The sequence below is a fragment of the Oncorhynchus nerka genome, linkage group LG22 (assembly GCF_034236695.1).
Source record: "Oncorhynchus nerka isolate Pitt River linkage group LG22, Oner_Uvic_2.0, whole genome shotgun sequence".
NCBI classification, from domain to species: Eukaryota; Metazoa; Chordata; class Actinopteri; order Salmoniformes; family Salmonidae; genus Oncorhynchus; species Oncorhynchus nerka.
The window spans coordinates 51942922-51966635 of NC_088417.1; the positions used below are offsets into that span (position 1 = coordinate 51942922).

General features: G+C 42.6%; 1 protein-coding gene across 2 annotated transcripts in view; it reads left to right on the plus strand.

Annotated features, from left to right (window-relative positions):
- LOC115105314 (transmembrane protein 132E-like) overlaps positions 1–19105 on the plus strand; it is a 373129-nt gene extending 354024 nt beyond the window's left edge. For both annotated transcript variants that reach the window (XM_029627233.2, XM_029627232.2), the window contains exon 9: positions 16469–19105. In XM_029627233.2, coding sequence (XP_029483093.2) covers positions 16469–17536 — 1068 coding nt within the window. In that variant the 3' untranslated portion in view covers positions 17537–19105. The remainder of the gene's footprint in view (positions 1–16468) is intronic.
- Positions 19106–23714: the final 4609 nt, after the last annotated feature.

The window sequence follows — 23714 nt, forward strand, 5'->3', positions numbered from 1 at the left end:
TGTATAGATAAGTTCAAGGAAAACAACAGTTTTCAGTTTATTAAACTGAGTACAGTACATAATGTAATTTGCCTATTTAAAGCGAAGGAAATGTATATGCTAGCCGTTACATACAGATATCAAATCAAATGTTATTTGTCACATGCTTCGTAAACAACAAGTGTAGACTAACAGTGAAATGCTGACTTAAGGGCACTTCCCAACAATCCAGAGAGAAAAATAGAAAAATAATAGCAAGATAATAACATGAGGAATACATACACAATGAGTAACGATAACATGGCTATATACACGGGTTACCAGTACCTAGTCAATGTGCAGGGGTAAAAGGTCATTGAGCTACAGTACCAGTCAAAAGTTTGGACACACCTACTCATTAAAGGGTTTTTCTTTATTTTTACTATTTTCTACATTGTAGAATATTAGTGAAGGCATCAAAACTATGAAATAACACATAGAATCATGTAGTAACCAAAAAAGTTTTGAACAAATCAAAATATAATTTATATTTGAGATTCTTCAAATAGCCAACCTTTGCCTTGATGACAGCTTTGCACACTCTTGGCATTCTCTCAACCAGCTTCAACTGGAATGCTTTTCCAACAGTCTTGAAGTAGTTCCCACATATGCTGAGCACTTGTTGGCTGCTTTCACTCTTCACTCTGCAGTCAAACTCATCCCGAACCATCTCAATTGAGTTGAGGTCAGGTGATTGTGGAGGCCAGGTCATCTGATGCAGCACTCTATCACTCTCCTTCTTGGTCAAATAGCCTGTACACAGCCTGGAGCTGCAGAAGGCTGTGGTAGCTTTTCTGGTTAAGTGTACCTTGAATTCAAAATAAATCACAGACAGTGTCACCAGCAAAGCACCACCACACCATCAAACCTCCTCGGTGGTAACCACACATGTGGAGATCATCCGTTCACCTACTCTGTGTCTCACGAAGACACAGCGGTTTGAACCAAAAATCTCAAATTTGGACTCATCAGACCAAAAGGACAGATTTCCACTGGTCTAATGTCGGTTGCTCGTGTTTCTTGGCCAAAGCCAAGTCTCTTCTTCTTATTGGTGTCCTTTTAGTAGTGGTTTCTTTGCAGCAATTCGACCATGACTCCTCCAAACAGTTGATGTTGAGATGTGTCTGTTACTTGAACTCTGTGAAGCATTCATTTGGGCTGGTAACTCTAGTGAACTTATCCTCTGCAGCAGAGGTAACTCTGGGTCTTCCTTTCCTGTGGCGGTCATCATGAGAGCCAGTTTCATTATAGGCACTTGATGGTTTTTGCGACTGCACTTGATGAAACTTTCAGAGTTCTTCAAATGTTCCATATTGACTAACCTTCATGTCTTAAAGTAATGATGGACTGTTATTTGTCTTTGCTTATTTGACCTGTTCTTGCCATAATATGGGCTTGGTATTTTACAAAATAGGTCTATCTTCTGTATACCATCCCTACCTTGTCACAACACAACTGATTGGCTCAAACGCATTAACCTGTCTAGGACTGCGGAATCGCGTTCCGCTAGCGGAACCCCCCCGCAACAGCCAGTTAAAGTGCAGGGCGCCAAATTCAAAACAACAAAAATCTCATTACAATTCCTCAAGCATACAAGTATTTTACACCATTTTAAAGATAAAATTCTCATTAATCCAGCCACAGTGTCTCATTTCAAAAAGGATTTACAGCGAAAGCACCACAAACAATTGTTAGGTCACCATCAAGCTACAGAAAAACACAGCCATTTTTTTCCAGCCAAAGAGAAGAGTCACAAAAAGCAGAAATAGAGATCAAATTAATCACTAACCTTTGATGATCTTCATCAGATGGCACTCATAGGACTTCATGTTACACAATACATGTATGTTTTGTTTGATAAAGTTCATATTTATATAAATTGGCGCGTTACATTCAGTAGTTCTAAAACATGCGGTGATATTGCAGAGAGCTACATCAATTTACAGAAATACTCATAATAAACATTGATAAAGATACGACTATTATACATGGAACTTTAGATAAACTTCTCCTTAACCTCTAGTGACACCCCATCCTGTGAACGGGACCGTTGTCATCATCTGACACTAATTAGCATAACGCAACGGACATAAATATTACTACAAAATATTCCTATTCATGAAAATCACAAGTGAAATATAATGAGACACAGCTTAGCCTTTTGTTAATCAACTTGTCATCTCAGATTTTCAAAATATGCTTTACAGCCAAAGCTAGACAAGCATTTGTGTAAGTTTATCGATAGCCTAGCATAGCATTTTGTCCAGCTAGCAGCAGGTAACTTGGTCACGGAAATCAGAAAAGCAATCAAATTAAATTGTTTACCTTTGAGCTTCGGATGTTTTCACTCACGAGACTGCCAGTTAGATAGCAAATGTTCCTTTTTTCCAAAAATATTATTTTTGTAGGCAAAATAGCTCCGTTTGTTCTTCACGTTTCCCCAGGAAATTGCAGTCACGAAAACGGCAAAAAATATTCCAAATTATCTCCATAATATCGACAGAAACATGGCAAACGTTGTTTATAATCAATCCTCAAGGTGTTTTTCAAATATCTATTCGATAATATATCCGTCGGGACAATTCGTTTTTCAGTAGGACCGATTGGAGTAATGGCTACCTCTGTATTTTACGCGAGAATCTCTCTGGGAGCATCAGGTGACCACTTGCGCAATGTAACCGCCTACGGGTATTCTTCAACCTAAATGCGTCAAACTACGTCACAATGCTGTAGACACCTTCGGGAATACGGAGAAAGAGTAATCTGGTTGATAGCCCATTCACTGCTCAATATGGATACATTGGAACGCAGCGCTTTCAAAACATGAGGCACTTCCGGATTGGATTTTCCTCAGGCTTTCGCCTGCAACATCAGTTCTGTTATACTCACGAAAAGATGCTGGACTATGCATATAATTGACAGCTTTGGAAAGAAAACACTCTGACGTTTCCAAAACTGCAAAGATATTGTCTGTGAGTGCCACAGAACTGATGTTACAGGCGAAACCCAGATAAAAATCCAACCAGGAAGTGCCGTATTTTTTGAAACCGCCTCATGCCAATGATTCCTTATATGGCTGTGAATGAGCTACGAATGAGCTTACGTTTTCCACGTATTCCCCAAGGTGTCTACAGCATTGTGACGTCTTTTTACGCATATTCCATTGAAGAATATCCGTAAGGGACCATATATAGCAAGTGGTCACATGGTGTCTCCCGCAGAAAATCTTGCGTAAAATACTGAGGTAGCCATTTCTCCAATCGCTTCTTATAAGAAACCAATTGCCTCGACGGATATATTATCGAATATATATGTTAAAAACACATTGAGGATGGATCCTAAACAACGTTTGCCGTGTTTCTGTCGATATTATGGAGCAAATTTTGAAAAAAGTTTGACGTTGTAGTGGTAGCATTTTCCGGTCGATTTCTCAGCCATGCATAATGAACAAACGGTAGCTATTTCGCCTACAAAAATAATCTTTTTGGAAAAAAGGAACATTTGCTATCTAACTGGGAGTCTCCTGAGTGAAAGCATCTGAAGTTCTTCAAAAGTAAATGCCTGCTGCCAGCAGAGCCTAGCATAGCATTATACCATGATATACTTACACAAATGCTTGTCTAGCGTTGGCTGTAACGCATATTTTGAAAAACTCAGATGACAGTGTTGTTAACAAAAGGCTAAGCTTGTGTTTGAATATATTTAATTCATTTCATTTGCGATTTTCATGAATAGGAAAAGTTTCTAGGGGTATTTATGTCCGCTGCGTTATGCTAATTCGTTTGAGGCTATGATTACGATCCCGGATCCGGGATTGCTCGTCGCAAGAGGTTAACTGTGATAGTTTGCTAGCTCTGCCACATCCGACGAACATCGGAGCCGGCGTAGTAGTATTCGATCTTAGTCCTGTGTTGATGCTTTGCCTGTTTGATGTTCGTCAGAGGTTGTAGCGGAATTTCTTATAAGCGTCTGTATTAGTGTCCCGTTCCTTGAAAGCGGCAAAAGCATAAGACAAAAGCAGTTGCTTATGTAGACTGACATCTTAACTGACACTAAGTTGTTTTGATACCTTGATTTAACGCATTGATGTCTTTCTTAAGAGTGTCTATAGCTGGCAAAGCAACTCCTGTTGAAGTGTCTTTCTTACCTGCATAACACATTGATTTCCATAGGGAAACGTTCTCTCTAATTGGTCTTACTGTTTATAACACTGCATCCAGTCCGCTTATATTATACTGGAATTGATTTTTTAAAAGTTACAAGGAACAACTGTGGGGAAGCAGCACACATCCACAAGACGGACCGTTGACGCTTGCACTGCTCATTAACCTATTTGCCTTAATGCTGTGCTGAGCCCAAACAACCCCCCTAGATACGGGAGTGGGGGGATTTCGGATTTATTACAAAAATCTCCCAGGGAATGTCACATCATACAAGCAAAAATAAATGTTGTTTAATAAGAGGCAGAGGAATGCGGTCTTATTTCCGTTGTGTTTGAGCCAGGTAACGATGGCAACTGGGGACTTTGGTTTCTCTAATCCTCACAAAGAAATAATTGGCCACAAGTCCACCTTATCCTGAGAAGCTGGATCACACTGTGTTTTCCGCACTTAGGCCGTGTTCATTCATATTCCCCATGACGAGAGAACACAGTCAGGTTTCAATGGCTAGGCAATTGGGGGACAATGGCTATTGTTTCTCTACCAACTCTCTCTTTGCTCTGACCAAAAAAACTCTACCATCAGGCCCTGGGATTAAATTACAATTTATCTCGCCTTTCGCTGCTTGGCACCTTAAAATGTAATTAGGGTAAAGTATTGTCCTAAATTGCTATCTGGGCCTGGGCCATAAAAGGCTGTCAGTGGAACTCTCAGAGGGGTTCTCAGGCTATTTCACATCATTTGATTCTGTTTCACAGGAAAATCCTCCACCACCGTGTCTGCTAAACATCCACTGTTTTACTCTATAAATGAATGAGCCATAAACTAAACTCAGCAAAAAAAGAAACGCCCCTTTTTCAGGACCCTGTCTTTCAAAGATAATTTGTAAAAATCCAAACAACTTCACAGATCTTCATTGTAAGCGTTTAAACACTGTTTCCCATGCTTGTTCAATGAACCATAAATAATTCATGAACATGCAAAAGTAGAACGGTCGTTAAGACACTAACAGCTTACGGAAGGCAATTAAGGTCACAGTTATGAAAACTTAGGACACTAAAGAGGCCTTTCTACTACTCTGAAAAACACCAAAAGAAAGATGCCCAGGGTCCCTGCTCATCTGCGTGAATGTGCCTTAGGCATCCTGCAATGAGGCATGAGGACTGCAGATGTGGCCAGGGCAATAATTGCATAATAAATAAATAATAATAATAATAAATTGCAATGTCCGTACTGTGAGACCACTAAGACAGCGCTACAGGGGGACAGGTCAGACAGCTGATCGTCCTCGCAGTGGCAGACCATGTGTAACAACACCTGCACAGGATCGGTACATCCGAACATCAAACCAGCGGGACAGATACCGGATGGCAACAACAACGGACCAAATTACACCAGGAAAGAATAATCCCTCCATCAGTGCTCAGACTGTGCGCAATAGGCTGAGAGAGGCTGGACTGAGGGCTTGTAGGCCTGTTGTAAGGCAGGTCCTCACCAGACATCACCGGCAACAACATCGCCTATGGGCACAAACCCACCGTTGCTGGACCAGACAGGACTGGCAAAAAGTGCTCTTCACTGACGAGTCGCGGTTTTGTCTCACTAGCGGTGATGGTCGGATTCGCATTTATCGTCAAAGGAATGAGCGTTACACCGAGGCCTGTACTCCGGAGCAGGATCTGTTCAGAGTTGGAGGGTCTGTCATGGTCTGGGGTGGAGTGTCACAGCATCATCTGGGTCTGCTGTCCGGACCTCTGGCAGTCTCTATGGGGGTGCCACAGGGTTCAGTTCTTGGACCGACTCTCTTCTCTGTATACATCAATGAGGTCGCTCTTGCTGCTGGTGAGTCTCTGATCCACCTCTACGCAGACGACACCATTCTGTATACTTCCGGCCCTTCTTTGGACACTGTGTTAACAACCCTCCAGGCAAGCTTCAATGCCATACAACTCTCCTTCCGTGGCCTCCAATTGCTCTTAAATACAAGTAAAACTAAATGCATGCTCTTCAACCGATCGCTACCTGCACCTACCCGCCTGTCCAACATCACTACTCTGGACGGCTCTGACTTAGAATACGTGGACAACTACAAATACTTAGGTGTCTGGTTAGACTGTAAACTCTCCTTCCAGACCCATATCAAACATCTCCAATCCAAAGTTAAATCTAGAATTGGCTTCCTATTTCGCAACAAAGCATCCTTCACTCATGCTGCCAAACATACCCTTGTAAAATTGACCATCCTACCAATCCTCGACTTTGGCGATGTCATTTACAAAATAGCCTCCAATACCCTACTCAACAAATTGGATGCAGTCTATCACAGTGCTATCCGTTTTGTCACCAAAGCCCCATATACTACCCACCATTGCGACCTGTACGCTCTCGTTGGCTGGCCCTCGCTTCATACTCGTCGCCAAACCCACTGGCTCCATGTCATCTACAAGACCCTGCTAGGTAAAGTCCCACCTTATCTCAGCTCGCTGGTCACCATAGCATCTCCCACCTGTAGCACACGCTCCAGCAGGTATATCTCTCTAGTCACCCCCAAAACCAATTCTTTCTTTGGCCGCCTCTCCTTCCAGTTCTCTGCTGCCAATGACTGGAACGAACTACAAAAATCTCTTAAATTGGAAACACTTATCTCCCTCACTAGCTTTAAGCACCAACTGTCAGAGCATCTTACAGATTACTGCACCTGTACATAGCCCACCTATAATTTAGCCCAAACAACTACCTCTTTCCCAACTGTATTTAATTTATTTATTTATTTTGCTCCTTTGCACCCCATTATTTTTATTTCTACTTTGCACATTCTTCCATTGCAATACTACCATTCCAGTGTTTTACTTGCTATATTGTATTTACTTTGCCACCATGGCCTTTTTTGCCTTTACCTCCCTTCTCACCTAATTTGCTCACATTGTATATAGACTTGTTTTTTTTTTGTTTTTTTTTTACTGTATTATTGACTGTATGTTTGTTTTACTCCATGTGTAACTCTGTGTCGTTGTATGTGTCGAACTGCTTTGCTTTATCTTGGCCAGGTCGCAATTGTAAATGAGAACTTGTTCTCAACTTGCTTACCTGGTTAAATAAAGGTGAAATAAATAAAAATAAAAATAAAATCATTGGACTGAGCTTGTTGTCATTGCAAGCAATCTCAACGCTGTGTGTTACAGGGAAGACATCCTCCTCCCTCATGTGGTACCCTTCCTGCAGACTCATCCTGACATGACCCTCCAGCATGACAATGCCACCAGCCATACTGCTCGTTCTGTGCGTGATTTCCTGCAAGACAGGAATGTCAGTGTTCTGCCATGGCCAGTGAAGAGCCCAGATCTCAATCCCATTGAGCACTTCTGGGACCTGTTGGATCAGAGGGTGAGGGCTAGGGCCATTCCCCCCAGAAATGTCCGGGAACTTGCAGGTGCCTTGGTGGAAGAGTGGGGTAACATCTCAAGAACTGGCAAATCTGGTGCAGTCCACGAGGAGGAGATTAAACAACACAATGTAACTCCAAGTCAATCACACTTCTGTGAAATCAAACTGTCCACTTAGGAAGCAACACTGATTGACAATAAATTTCACATGCTGTTGTGCAAATGGAGTAGACAACAGGTGGAAATTATAGGCAATAGCAAGACACCCCCAATAAAGGAGTGGTTCTGCAGGTAGTGACCACAGACCACTTCTCAGTTCCTATACTTCCTGGCTGATGTTTTGGTCACTTGAATGCTGGCGGTGCTTTCACTCTAGTGGTAGCATGAGACGGAGTCTACAACCCACACAAGTGGCTCAGGTAGTGCAGCTCATCCAGGATGGCACATCAATGCGAACTGTGGCAAGAAGGTTTGCTTTGTCTGTCAGCGTAGTGTCCAGAGCATGGAGGCGCTACCAGGAGACAGGCCAGTACATCAGGAGACGTGGAGGAGGCCGTAGGAGGGCAACAACCCAGCAGCAAGACCGCTACCTCCGCCTTTGTGCAAGGAGGAGCAGGAGGAGCACTGCCAGAGCCCTGCAAAATGACCTCCAGCAGGCCACAAATCTGCATGTGTCTGCTCAAACGGTCAGAAACAGACTCCATGAGGGTGGTATGAGGGCCCGACGTCCACAGGTGGGGGTTGTGCTTACAGTCCAACACTGTGCAGGACGTTTGGCATTTGCCAGAGAACACCAAGATTGGCAAATTCGCCACTGGCGTCCTGTGCTCTTCACAGATGAAAGCAGGTTCACACTGAGCACATGTGACAGACGTGAGAGAGTCAGGAGACGCCGTGGAGAACGTTCTGCTGCCTGCAACATCCTCCAGCATGACCGGTTTGGCGGTGGGTCAGTCATGGTGTGGGGTGGCATTTCTTTGGGAGGCCGCACAGCCCTCCATGTGCTCGCCAGAGGTAGCCTGACTGCCATTAGGTACCGAGTTGAGATCCTCAGACCCCTTGTTAGACCATATGCTGGTGCGGTTGGCCCTGGGTTCCTCCTAATGCAAGACAATGCTCATGTGGCTGGAGTGTGTCAGCAGTTCCTGCAAGAGGAAGGCATTGATGCTATGGACTGGCCCGCCCGTTCCCCAGACCTGAATCCAATTGAGCACATCTGGGACATCATGTCTCGCTCCATCCACCAACGTCATGTTGCACCACAGACTGTTCAGGAGTTGGCGGATGCTTTAGTCCAGGTCTGGGAGGAGATCCCTCATGAGACCGTCCGCCACCTCATCAGGAGCATGCCCAGGTGTTGTAGGGAGGTCATACAGGCACGTGGAGGCCACACACACTACTGAGCCTCATTTTGACTTGTTTTAAGGACATTACATCAAAGTTGGATCAGCCTGTAGTGTGGTTTTCCACTTTAATTTTGAGTGTGACTCCAAATCCAGACCTCCATGGGTTGATAAATTTGATTTCCATTGATACTTTTTGTGTGATTTTGTTGTCAGCACATTCAACTATGTAAAGAAAAAAGTATTTAATAAGAATATTTCATTCATTCAGATCTAGGATGTGTTATTTTAGTGTTCCCTTTATTTTTTTGAGCAGTGTATAAATCATGCCTTACCTTTGACGAGCTTCTTCTGTTGGCTCTCCAATATGTCCCATAAACATCACAAGTGGTCCTTTTGTTCGATTAATTCCGTCAATATATATCCAAAATGTCTATTTATTTGGCGCGTTTGATCCAGAAAAACACCGTTTCCATCTTGCACAATGTGACTACAAAATATCTCAAAAGATACCTGTAAACTTTGCCAAAACATTTCAAACTACTATTGTAATACAACTTTAGGTATTTTTTAAAGTAAATAATCAATAAATCACGCGCCTCTAACAAACAGTACACTTGAAGTGACCCTCGTTTTGAACAGGGCTACTTCTTCATTACACAAAGGAAAACCCTCAACCAATTTCTAAAGACTGGTGACATCCACTCAAAGTGGTAGGAACTGTAAGAAGGTCCCTTAGAAATCTCGATTCCCAATGAAACCTCATTGAAAAGAGAGTAGTGACCTCAAAAAAAAACATCTGAATGGTTTTTCCTCTGGGTTTCGCCTGCTACATAAGTTCTGTTATACTCACAGACATGATTCAAACAGTTTTAGATGACATGATTCAAACATTTCTATCCAAATCTACTAATAATATGCACATCTTATCTTCTGGGGATGAGTAGCAGGCAGTTGAATTTGGGCATGCATTTCATCCGGACGTGTTAATGCAGCTGCTGGCCACACCAGATACTGACTGTTACTTTTGATTTTGACCCCCCCCCTCCTTTGTTCAGGGACACATTATTCCATTTCTGTTAGTCACATGTCTGTGGCACTTGTTCAGTTTGTCTTAGTTGTTTAATCTTGTTATATTCATACAAATATTTACACATGTTAAGTTTGCTGAAAATAAACGCAGTTGACAGTGAGAGGACATTTCTTTTTTTCTGAGTTTACAACTGAGGGAATTGGACAGGGTCTCACCCCTTTTTATGATGCTACATCTGCATTTGATTAACAATTGTTAAGTTCAACCATCCTGAGCATGAACTGTGATCTTGATTTTCAGGGCAGCTATAGTCATTGAGCATATGTGACACTTTACCTGTAAGGACAGAGTTGATGCACACATCCTCTCCTATGAGTCAGCAACGCTTTAGCTGTCTTAAGTCACAGAGATCATATTATAATCTAATATCTAATTCTATGGTCGAAGGGAATACTGTTGATCTGTTTACCAAACTTAATCCGAGCTCTACAAAGAAGACTTAACAAATGGGTAACAATGCACCCTTCTGTTGGATACATTTTCATATAGATGGAATATAATCAGAACATTACAGTCACCTGCTAGGACAGTCAACCTTAAATCTACTTAGTGCTTTCCCACTGGGCACACTAAATCATTTCAACCATGGATAATATTTGGTTGAGATGTTGATCCAAACGGGTATGGCCGCCTCGCTTCGCGTTCCGAGGAAACTTTGCAGTATTTCATTTTTTAATGTATTATTTCTTACATTGTTACCCCAGGAAATCTTAAGTTTTATTACATACAGCCGGGAGGAACTACTGGATATAAGAGCAACGTCAACTTACCAACATTACGACCAGGAATACGACTTTCCCCAAGTGGAACCTCTGTTTGGTGCATCACCCAGGTCAATGGATCGGTTCCCAGCCGGCAACCCAAAACAACGGCGCCGCAGAAGAAGCAGACAGAGAGGTCTTCTGGTCAGGCTCCGTAGACGGGCAAATCGCGCACCGCTCCCAAGTATACTACTCGTCAATGTCCAGTCTCTTGACAACAAGGTAGACAAAATCTTAGCAAGGGTTGCCTTCCAGAGAGACATCAGAGATTGTAACGTTCTTTGTTTCACGGAAACATGGCTCACTCGGGATACGTTATCAGAAACAAACATCTCTCTGGTAAGAAGAGGGGCGGGGGTGTATGCCTTATGATTAACGAGACGTGGTGTGATCATAACATCATACAGGAACTCAAGTCTTTTTGTTCATGTCAGGTTGTGCGCTACTGGTAAGAAGTCAGATGCAGGACAGCAGGAGTGATCAGGCGCACACTTTAATTGGCAGAAGTAACAACAGACGGATGCAACTGCATCAAAAACCTCCAGCCAAATGGCAAAAGTGCAAAGCGTGACAATAGTCACAATAATGCATAAGTTAAACAATTAAACACACTCGGGTTCAACACAGTACCCGGGGAAAAACCCGCCTTGGGCGTAACATTAAACATGTAACAAAACAATTCCAAACAAAGACATGGGGGAAACAGAGGGAATAAATATGTAGTGTGATTAGTGTGATTAAGGAATGTAAACCAGGTGTGCAGGGAAACAAGACAAAACAAATGGAACAATGACAAGTGGAGCGGCGATGGCTAGAAGACCGGTGACGTCGACCGCCGAACGCCGCCCGAACAAGGAGAGGAGCCGACCGCATTATCTACCAAGATAATTCTCTTTGATTATAATCACGGTCGTGTATATCCGCCCCCCCAAGCAGACATATCGACGGCCCTGAAAGAACTTCATTGGACTCTATGTAAACTGGAAACCACATATCCTGAGGCTGTTGTTATTGTAGCTGGTGATTTTAACAAGGCTAATCTGAAAACAAGGCTCCCTACAGTTTATCAGCATATCAAATGCGCGACCCGGGCTGGCAAAACCCTGGATCCTTGTTACTCTAATTTCAGCGAAGCATACAAAGCCCTCCCCCACCCTCCTTTTGGGAAAATCTGACCACGACTCTGACCACCATTTTTTTGCCCCCAGCCTATAGACAGAAAGACAGAAACTAAAACAGGAAACACATGCTCAGGTCTGTTCAATGCTGGTCCGACCAATCAGATTCCACGCAAGATTGCTTCGATCACATGGACTGGGATATGTTCCGCATAGGTTCGGACAATAATATTCATGAATACACTGATTCGGTGAGCGAGTTGCTTAGCAAGTGCATTGGTGATGTTTTATCCACAGCGACTATTAAAACCTGTTTTAGTTTATATCTTTTCTTCCTCAACCAGAAACCGTGAATGGATGGCAGCATTCACGCCAACTGAAAGCGCGAACTGCTTTTTACTGCTTTTAATCAGGGCAAGGCGACCGGAAACCCTACCAAATACAAACAGTGTAGCTATTTCATCCGCAATCAAACAAGCTAAGCGTCAGTATAGAGACGAAGTAGAATCGCAATTCAACGGCTCAAGCACGAGAGGTATGTGGCAGGGTCTACAGTCAATCATGGACTACAAAAGGAAAACAAGCCCCGTCGCGGACCACGATGTCTTGCTCCCAGACAAACTAAACAACTTCTTTGCTCGCTTTGAGGACAATGCAGTGCCACTGAGAGCCCGCTACCCAAACCTGCGGGCTCTCCTTCACTGCAGCCAACGTGAGTAAAACATTTAAAAGTGTTAACCCTTGCAAGGCTGCCGGCCCAGACGACATCCCTAGCCACATCCTCAGAGCATGTGCAGACCAGCTGGCTGGTGTTTTTACGGACATATTCAATCAATCCTTATCCCAGTCTACTGTTCCCACATGCTTCAAGAGGGCCACCATTGTTCCTGTTCCCAAGAAAGCTAAGGTAACTGAGCCAAATGACTATCGCCCCGTAGCACTAACTTCCGTCATCATGAAGTGCTTTGAGAGACTAGTCAAGGACTATATGCCTCCACCCTACCTGACACTCTAGACGCACTCCAATTTGCTTACCACCCCAATAGGTCCACAGACGACGCAATCGCAATCACACTGCCCTAACCCATCTGGACAAGAGGAATACCTAGGTAAGAATACTGTTCATCGACTACAGTTCAGCATTTAACACCATAGTACACTCCAAACTCATCATTAAACTCAAGACCCTGGGTCTCGACCCTGCCCTGTGCAACAGGGTCCTGGACTTCCTGACGGGCCGCCCCCTGGTGGTGAGGGTAGAAAACAACATCTCCACCCCGCAGATCCTCAACACTGGGGCCCCACAAGGGTGTGTTCTCAGCCCTCTCCTGCACTCCCTGTACACCCATGACTGCGTGGCCATGCATGCCTCCAACTCAATCATCAAGTTTGCAGACGACTACATTTACATTACATTTAAGTCATATAGCAGACGCTCTTATCCAGACTACAGTGGTAGGCTTGAATACCAACAACGACGAGACAGCCTACAGGGAGGAGGTGAGGGCCCTCGGAGTGTGGTGTCAGAGAAATAACCTCACACTCAATGTCAAGAAAACAAAGGATCATGGACTTCAGGAAACAGCAGAGGGAGCAGCCCCCTATCCTCATCAACGGGACAGTGGTGGATTAGGTGTACACATCACGGACAAACTGAAATGGTCCACCCACACAGACAGCGTTGTGAAGAAGGCGCAGCAGAGCCTCTTCACCCTCAGGAGGCTGAAGAAATTCGGCTTGTCACCAAAAACACTCTCAAACTTTTACAGATGCACAATCGAGAGCATCCTGTTGGGCTGTATCACTGCCTGGTACGGCAACTGCCCCACCCACAACCGCAAGGCTCTCCAGAGGGTAGTGAGGTCTGCACAGCGCCTCACCGGGTGCAAACTACCTGCCCTCCAAGATACCTTCACCACCTGATGTCACAGGAAGGCCAAAAAGATCATCAAGGACAACAACCACCCAAGCCATTGCCTGAAGTTTACAAACTATAATTTCAAGTTTGTCAAAGTTTCATATATTCAACTTCTCCGATGCATTCAGATTCAGTTTTCAAATTCAGTTACCTACATTCAGATTCAAAACCAGAGACAACATCCTGGTACTTTGACAGCCAAGAAAATAATTAAAGAATTAGAATTTAAAGAATTAGCAGTTTCTGAAGCCAATGTGGCATGTTTAATTTATTTTCATCCTATAAATTTGACTCTAGCGTTCAAACTGTTTTTGCTATGAACTATTATAACACCATTTCTGAAAGCTAAGACTCTGGAATATGGATGTGCCTTCTATTCCCCTCTATGATGATCACAGGACATGTTAGAAGGGAGTATCACAAAAACTATTTGGCCCCCATAAGAATACAGGCCTGTCATAGCCCTTCTAAGGATAGCCTTTCTGCTTTTTTCCTATTTAATCTTGCGACTGACTGGGTTCGAACCAGGTCTCCTCCATGTCACACTACTGTTAGCCCACTTAGCTGAAGCCCATATGGAAGTCTTCAAGTCTCCAGCAAAGTTACTCATCGAACCAGCTCAGTTACATTTCACCCCCCGAACTCATTCTCCAATCACGGCATCAATATAACTGACTGGGTTCGGAATCAGGCCTACTGCACAACAACACTTTCCTTGGCAAACCGAAGCAGAATGATCTGTGCACCTCATTTACTGAGTGCAACAGAGGTGGTTTAGTGATCCATGCATGTGATGAGCAACCTTGCCTGAGGAGACGAAAACATCAGACAATCTAATGTTTTAAATGTACAAATTCAACATATTTTATACAAGGGTTTTCTATGTTGAAATTTGATTTTTTATTTAACCTTTATTTAACTAGGCAAGTCAGTTAAGAACAAATTCTTATTTTACAATGACGGCCTACCCCGTCCAAATCCTCCCCTAAGCCTAGCGACACTGGGCCAAATGTGCACCGCCCTATGGGACTCCCGATCACTGCCGGTTGTGATACAGCCCGGGATCGAACCAGGGTCTGTAGTGACCAGGGTCTGTAGTGACGCCTCTAGCACTCAAGATGCAGTGGCACTTGGGAGCCAAATCCTGAGGTTTAAATTTCAACCTCAAAACAACAGTTTACGTGAATTACTATTTTCACATCCAATGTATTTTCCACATATATTCCACATCACAATACGTTGACAAATTATTTTGAAACAACGTTGATTTAACCAGTTTGTGCCCAGTGGGTTGTTTGCTTTGTGTCTAACCTTTTTCATGTGTCAGTGTACTAGTGGGTCATCAGGACAGGGTGACATACTCACTGTATTATTGAAATCATGTATTTCAAATTTTGACAAGTGGAGATGAGGCCCGTGCTCGAGCGGGAATGTCATAGCAACCTTGAAGTTCAGTGTCCACCTGAATCAAATAAAAATAAGTCTCAGCTCTCCAACAGGGCATTCCAATCCAGACAGAATTTAGATAAATGCCTCTCTCGTTTGAAAGTGAAAAGACGTCTCAGTTTGGATCTAAAAGCGCTCTGTCAGAAAAGCTATTTTCTCTTGTCAGCCCTACAAAGCAGTTGCGCGGAGAGGTATTGTTTTAGCGGGAGCCAAATGAAGGCCTCTGTAAAATAAACACCTTGTTACCTGGAGACATGGCCACCGAACATTGCCATTGTACTCATAAAGCCATATTCGAGCTGTCAGGGAAACTGCTGTGCAGTGAAGCAGCTCCGTCTGTTTGCCTGCAGGACAACAGTTGCCCAACACCCACTCACCCCTCCTTTCTCAGAGTGAACCGTGTTTTCGCTGGCGTACACTTCTGAGACAGACCGCCTGTGTGTGTCTCGCTCTGTGCCAAGGTAGGGGTTCCGATGTTTAGACATGCTTAGAAGATTTAGGGATCAGAGCGAGTCAAGAGACATCAAAGGCAGGAATTGGTCACATATACAGAATCAGTCAAAAGTTTGGACACCTACTCATTCCAGGGTTTTTGTTTATTTTTGCTATTTACTACATTGTAGAATAATAGTGAAGACATCAAAACTATAAAATAACACATATGGAATCATGTAGTAACCAAAAAAGTGTTAAATAAACCAAATGTATTTTATATTTGAGATTGTTCAAAGTAGCCACCCTTTGCCTTGATGACAGCTTTGAACACTCTTGGCATTCTTTTTTTTTGCTTACTACATGATTCCATTTGTGTTATTTCATAGTTTTGATGTCTTCACTATTTTTCTACAATGTAGAAAATAGTACAAATAAAGAAAAACCCTTGAATGAGGAGTGTACAAACTTTTGACTGGTACTGTATATTCATATCATACAGAGGTGTGAAAGAACATTGGTTTCATCAAACCAACTAACGAAATGCTCAATTTTCAAAGAAAAAAACCCAGATCCACCAATATTTGTAGTGTTTGTCCTGAAAGGATTTCAGCATATTTCTATCTGGTAAATGTTTGTGTTTCTTCAAAATATATTAAAAAAGTGTCTCTCCTTAGCCTCCAGGAGAGTTTGTCCATAGATTGTCCATTATGTATAATTCCTCAGTGAAATGCTGGGGCATTGTAACGGTAGAAAAAACACTAATAACTACCTTTTCCTCTGCTTGTTATCACAGGAGGCCAGCTTGTCCATCTGGCTTTACTACAGCGACAGCACCGCGTCGCCTCTGACCTTCTTCGACCCCAAGGACTACAATCTCAACGCTTCCACGCTGAACGACAAGGTGGTGTATGTATCCCAGGAGCCTCAGCAGCGCTGGCCGGTGGTGGTGGCAGAGGGCGAGGGCTCCGGGGAAATTGTGCGCATGGAGATGACCATCTGTGAGGCCTGTCAGAAGACCAAGCGCAAAAGCATCATCGCTTCGGCCCCTGTGTACGTGAAAGTCCGCTTCGGACCGGAGGAAGACTCAGAGGAGGAAATGGAGATTGAAATCGAGCCAGCCCGTGTCACCAGGCAGCCAGTGGTGGACTCCAACATCGGTGATGGAGGCTTCGAGCCGTCCAACGAGCAGCCGGCGAGCGTTCCCATCGACTACACCAACTTTCCGACCATCAGCAACCAAGAGAGGCCCACTGAGGGAGAGGAAGAGGAGGAAGACGATGACTTCATCCACACACCCCGTAGCATGACCGACCTGGAGATCGGCATGTACGCCCTACTGGGCGTCTTCTGCCTTGCCATCCTGGTCTTCCTCATCAACTGCATCGTGTTCGTCCTCAAGTACCGCCACAAGAGAATCCCCCCCGAGGGCCAAGCCAACATGGACCATTCCCACCACTGGGTTTTTTTAGGGAACGGACAGCCCTTGAGGGCCCAGAGTGACCTTTCACCCCAGACGGTGGAGAACCCCATCAACCCCATGGAGGGGTTACAGACATGTTGCCACGGGGACCACCATAGCAGCGGCAGCTCCCAGACCAGCGTTCAAAGCCAGGTCCATGGGAGGGGCGACGGCAGCTCCGGGGGCTCCACCAAGGAGCACGGCGAGGAGGCCAGCTCGCCCACATCCAAGCGCAAGCGCGTCAAGTTCACCACCTTCACCACGCTCCCCACAGAAGACATGCCCTACAACTCTATCCCCATCGCAGATGAAGAGGACATTCAGTGGGTCTGCCAGGACATGGGCTTTCAGGACCCAGAGGAATTGCATGACTACATGCGCAGGATAAAGGAAATAGCCTGAAGGGGCGGCTGTTAAGAAGTCTTGGAGCTTTCTAAAAATACTTTCCTTTCTATTTTTCTCTTTTTCACTTTAGTGACAACTTCTCACAAACAAAAACCATTGCCAACTACTCTTCTGTTTTTGTTTGGGTTCTTTTTTGTTCTTTGCACAGTGCTGTTTCCCGTACACACTCACTTTTTTGGAAGTCGTAAAAACAATTGGAAAGTCAAAGACTGGACTAAAGGATTTTAAACGCTAGTGAAATGGCTTTGTGTGGATGTCCTTTCTACAGAGGTAGGGGAGTACACTCTCAAATGGATTTAGAAGCTTCAGTCATGAGCACTGTTATGGAGGATAGATTTGAAGTTCTCTGTTACTGAGGGTTAGTTAGCAGACAGGAGTGTTTTTAGCGGGACGGGTTGGGTCTTGGCTCTGTGTTTGTCGGTTTATCCAAACTCCAAGTACCTTTTCCAACAAAGAGGCCTTTGATGTGCAGATTACATTTCAAAGAAACCGTTTTTGGGACGCATGGTTTTAGGCCAACATGGGACAACATGATGGACAACTAATTGTCAAAGACGCTCATTAAAAACCATGTTACGGATTTATTTTTATCTTACCAAAGTAGGGAAGCATTCGTCAATGGCAAAACCTCCTTCTTTGTTCTTGGTACAGCACATACTATGGTTTCATTCAATGTCATTACCGTACATTTGACTAAATTTCATACATAGTCCAAGTCAGTGCCCTACTACCATCCTGATTAAGTCTAATGCCTTAGAATGGGTTATAGAATGGGTTTCACTGATCACTACTGATTTCAATGCTGACACCCTGTTTGCACACTTTGGGTTAAGGGGCAGTGAGGGGGGCAATTATCCAAAACGCTACAACTGGTCAAAGGTTTAGTTATATTGGAAAAGACAAGAGCTTGTACGTATATCATGAAGTAAACTATCTCCAAAATTATTTGCATGAAAGGAGATACTGAGGCACAATCAGCAATTTTCCAAATTTATAGATGTTTAAATTTGTAAATTGTTATCTAATCATGCCTAGACAATACTAAAGGACATATGTTACCATGCATTACATGCATGCCGTGCCAGACCTGCCTACTACATCCCTTCCTCATATGTACATACCATGGCCAGCTGAGGTCCTCTTCAGCAACAACATTACATTGAACTAGTTATCAGGCAGAAAAGGGGGGAAGTGATGTGTGCTGGGAACATGTTGGCCCATCACTGTAACCATAGTGTTTCCTCTGCAGTTTTTACTATAATTTCCCACTGTACACCGAGGCCCTAACAATTACAATGAAAAAACTCTCATCCCGACAAAAGATTTTGCAGCGGAAATCATTCCCTTTCCTATTTTTTCTTCTTATTTTTAAATGATCGTCATCTCGTGTAATCATGCTCCCATAGAAATTAAGTTAATTCTTTAAATGTTTTGTATTTGTGTGTATGGTTTTGTATTGTTCGGTATTACTGCACTGTTGGAGCTAGAAACATAAGCATTTCGCTGCACCTGCGATAACATCTGCAAAATATGTGTACGCGACCAATAAAATTTGATTTGATTTGATTTGACACCAACTCATTTGTACGGAGTCAGAATATTTGCGTTGCCAATTTCCAATGAACCTAAACACATAATGAGAAGTACTATGTTTGGTCCAAAATATGTCAGTAATAAAGCATGGATGCTGCATACGAGCTGGTCATGATTGTCACAGGAGCCAAGCGCGCCGGTACTGACACATTGTGCCATTGTTATGGTGGTGGCACCTAATAAGTTTCTCAGAATTGACTTGGTTTGATGAAATCCTGATTTTGATGTTAGGAGTTTTGGTTAGTGTACCTGCACAAATTAGAATGACTGTAAATTATGAATGCAATCAGATGCCATTTATTGGTTTGGTTGCGTAGAGGCATTGGCTAGAGTGTGACGAATTTTAAAGCGCTGGGTGGGATTCCTTTAAGGTAAGTAATGTTCTTTCGTGCTGATCTGATGATTTGCCTAGTTCTTTTCAGGAGTAATAAAAAATAAACTAAATGAAAAATGTTTCAATTTTCATTTCCGTTTATTTATATGCTCTAAGTAGGGCTTGGATTTGCTGTGTTTTTTTAAAATCACATGATGACCAATATGACAACAATGGAAGAGAAAATGTCACCCAACCACTCAGTTATGAGTTATAAATCAATTCCAATCAGTTAATTTCTACAACAAAACATCAACCTAGATTGCTGCATTTTGTGGCTATCCTACATGCTTTTTAGTCTTGAAAATCAAAGACATGACTATTCAAGCTTCTGCTTCTAACCCACACAATTGCAAAGAAACGGGTTGAGGAAATGAACAGTTGGTTACAGCAGGCCTTTCTTTTTTTACCCATAGTTTTAACCCCCATTCTAACAATGGTATCTCAGGATGAATGTATTGATATTCTACTGTAGTTTGATCATCAGATGGATATGTTGTCTCTTGTATTACTGTGGTCAACCCAAATCAGTACCACTGCTTAACAACAGCGGGTTAAGTTTCTAATAGCAGCTTTTTAACATTCTCCTTTTTTTTTATAGTTCCTGACTTTCCAAGTTGATTTTATGCTTTCAGAGATCACTCATAGCAAATGTCTTTATTAAAAACATTTTATAGCTTCTAATAATTTGTATACGTTTCCTTCATCCATGTATATATATGTATATGCAAAACCACTTTTGTAATGTGACTTTGCTGACTGTGTACATACTTCTGTGTGCATTATATTTCTTCTCTGAGCTGCTGCTACTTCTCACATGTGATTGAATACTTTTGAAATGTACCCCACGTGGAGACGTGCAAACCTCACGGTTCTGGTGACTGTGCACCACCACACTGACGATACTATGCCTGTGTTCTCCTGAAAAACAAAAAACCCTTGTATTTCCCCCATATGTCAAGGACTAAAGAAAATACAAAACATAAACAATGTGTCCTTTCTACTCATCGTAATAGCACTGTCTTAAAAAAACTGTCATTGGGTCACATACTGTGTATGCATTCTCATTTTCCAAACTTTAAACTGTCTTCATGTTAGAAGGTAGATGCAATTATTTTAACCATACTTATTTATTTTTCAGGCCCTAGAAATGGCAGGATGCAGTTCCTTATCGTACTCTTTATCAGAAGTAAGAAAGCCAGACCCACAAACCATTTTCATTCTACCACCATTTAATTATTGTCTGGCTACCCAGACTCCTTGCTCCGGCCAAATGCTATACCATGCCCACGGACACTTGTTTCTTTTCCTCAGTCTGGATCTGAGAACCTCCCCAACCCTTTACCGAATGAGAACACATTCTAACCGTTCTGATTGGTCCCAAAAACCGATGGGTTGGGCCAGAGCCAGAGCCAGAACACAAGTGGGTAAAAAGCAGTGTTTTGAAAATGCATAATTGGCTTTGATACCCTCATTGGTTAGAGATGATCCATTTGCTGATGACTTTGTTTTGTACAACACCCCTCATTTTGACATCACCACGTCAAAAAGTGCAGCCAGAAAAACAGCGAAGTACCTGCATTTGCATTTGTTTAAGCTGTTTTCTAGTGACATTTACTTGGATAGGTGAGGTGCGATTTCGCCTGGCATAGAAAATGTGCTCACTCGCCAGGACACTGTTGTTAAGAGGAGCTAGCCAACACAGCTAAAACAATAACTTCAAACTGAAGCTGGAAAGACATCAAACTAGCTGCACTTCATTTTGTTTTTACCTTTTTTCAATTGACATTTCTTTGTATATATCCATAAAAAATTATGCCAGCTGATTCATTATTTCCACTGGCTGAGAAAAACTGCCTGCCTGTCTGTCTCGTCCCGAATCCGGACACGTTCATTACTGTGGGACAGCTGGATATCGAATTTGAATATTGAAACAATGTCGCAAAATTTCAGAGAGACAGACAGCAATTTTATACAAATCTCAGCTGTTGAAAAAAATGAGTGAGATGATGTCTTATTATGCTTTTTATAGTGGAGATCAAGTTTAAAAATTGCCTGGCTGGGCTGATGATGCAGTGGATTGCACATTCAGATGAAACAGAGTAAATAGGTATTTTAACGTCATAGATTTAGCCGGTGGTAACTTGGAATAGACACCGGCTGGAATCAGCATTCAGGATTAGATCCACCCGTTGTATAAGATAATTTACATAATCGTAACAAAACTTTTAGATTTTTCAAACTTCACATAATTTGTAGTAATAAAACGATCTGGAATCTAAATTAAGATCATGTGGAATTGGAATTCCCACAGCTTTTCAAAAAAGCCTTTCTTACCGATTAAATCTCGATTATGCGCCCAATTATTCTCACTACACAATTATCACATTAACATATATAATGTATCAAAGTTGACCATCCATTTTGAATTAGTGGCCCTTCAATGCATTGGCCCATATGATTATAGGAGCTTGGGACTAATTATAGTTGGAGAAGTTAAATCTGAGATTTAGTGAGATACCGCAGACGGGCTTCTCCACATTGTCCTCTGTTCATCTGCCTAAATGGGTGTGTCCTGTCATGCCTGCCTAACGGTCACCATAGAACTACATGGGTACAAAGTCATTTTCCCCTTAGTAAATTGAAGAGGGGGAGGCTTGAACTGCTCAGAACTCTTTCAACTTGACCAGAAAATCTATCAAATGCAGTTCTGGTCTACTGATTATTGCCTCATCCCCACAAATCTGACAGGAACTAGACCATGTGTGGTTGGTTTCGGTTTCCTCTATTGTCTCTGGTTAAATGGGTAAGTACAGTAGGTGGTACTCCTCTCTCCATTTACTGTACAAAGAGAGCCAAGGGCGGGCCAGTCCGGGTACAGAGGTAAAACAGGAGCCTGTCTGCCTCTGTTCCTGGTCTCCTACTGTGTGAGAGATACTTTATCTTGAGAATGGGTAATTTAACCATCTGTCATTTAATGCACAAGGATGTCTATCAGTCACGCAACTGTTTCTGTTTGCCTCAGGGGGTAGGTTACCCTTAAGTCTTTCCAGGTAGAACTGCCTGATTTATCTGTTCCAGTGTAACCAAAGACAGAGGGCAATCATTGGTTTCCAACAAGGTCTTCATGCTATGAATCATTAGCTAAAGTAACATTGACTTGGTGTGTATTAAATGTGCCCATGTGGATGCTGCTATATTGGTAGTACTAAGTGGATAGGGTGTGGTGGCCCAAACTACAAAGTTGATTTTGAAAATGTGCTATATAAATGTGATCTAGATGTCATGAATACACCGCTGTCACTCAAGGGAAGCAGTCTCAGACATTTCACTCATAATAGTTTATCTTGGATAAACATGGTATCCGCAACATCTGTAGGATAAGTCAGAGATAGAATTAACACAGGAATATGAAAGTGATGACCATACAATCAAACACCAAATGTCCATACCATCAGTGTATGCTGTATCAAACTGGAAAGTACTGCACAAAACATAATGCACATATTGCCGTGACATTGACGAACAACAATGTTATTTTTAGGCTAATTCATACTCGGTGGAGGATAAGCAGACAATATGAGAGGATAAGTAATGAGCATTAAAAATTGAAATATTAGAGGAAAATGGAAGCTTACTGTGACTGCATCTGTAGAAAGTTTGAAAACTGTCAGCAAACAGAATCAATTAATATAATTCCTAAAATGTGACAATGAATGGAAAGAATAATTGGTTGCGATTTTGCGTAACTGCATCTGTCGACGGTGGCATGGTGGTTTAATCACTGTGACTCAATAGTGTCAAATGGCGCATTGCCTCACAGTCCTTAATTTTCATCATCACTGATAGTAATACAGTAAGAATCCTTTTGATAACTATATGATTGCATTTCCATGTTATGTAGCTTTGTGAACAATATGTTATGTGATCATTGGGCTTTGATTAAATAAATGAAGTTACGGTAATGATTACATATGTCTGGCGATACACTCAGTTTGACACTATTTTGGACAGTTTTACTGGACACAGATTAAGCCAATCCTGGACTAATGAGACATTTCAATTAAGATTATCCATTGACCATGCTTTTCAGTTCTGGAGCAGGCTTGATCTGTGTCAAGGAAACTGGCCCACATGTACTTAATAAAAAGGACAATACTTTCCCCTTCATTGAATTAAAGGTCAACTGCCCTTGAAAACTGACTTCTC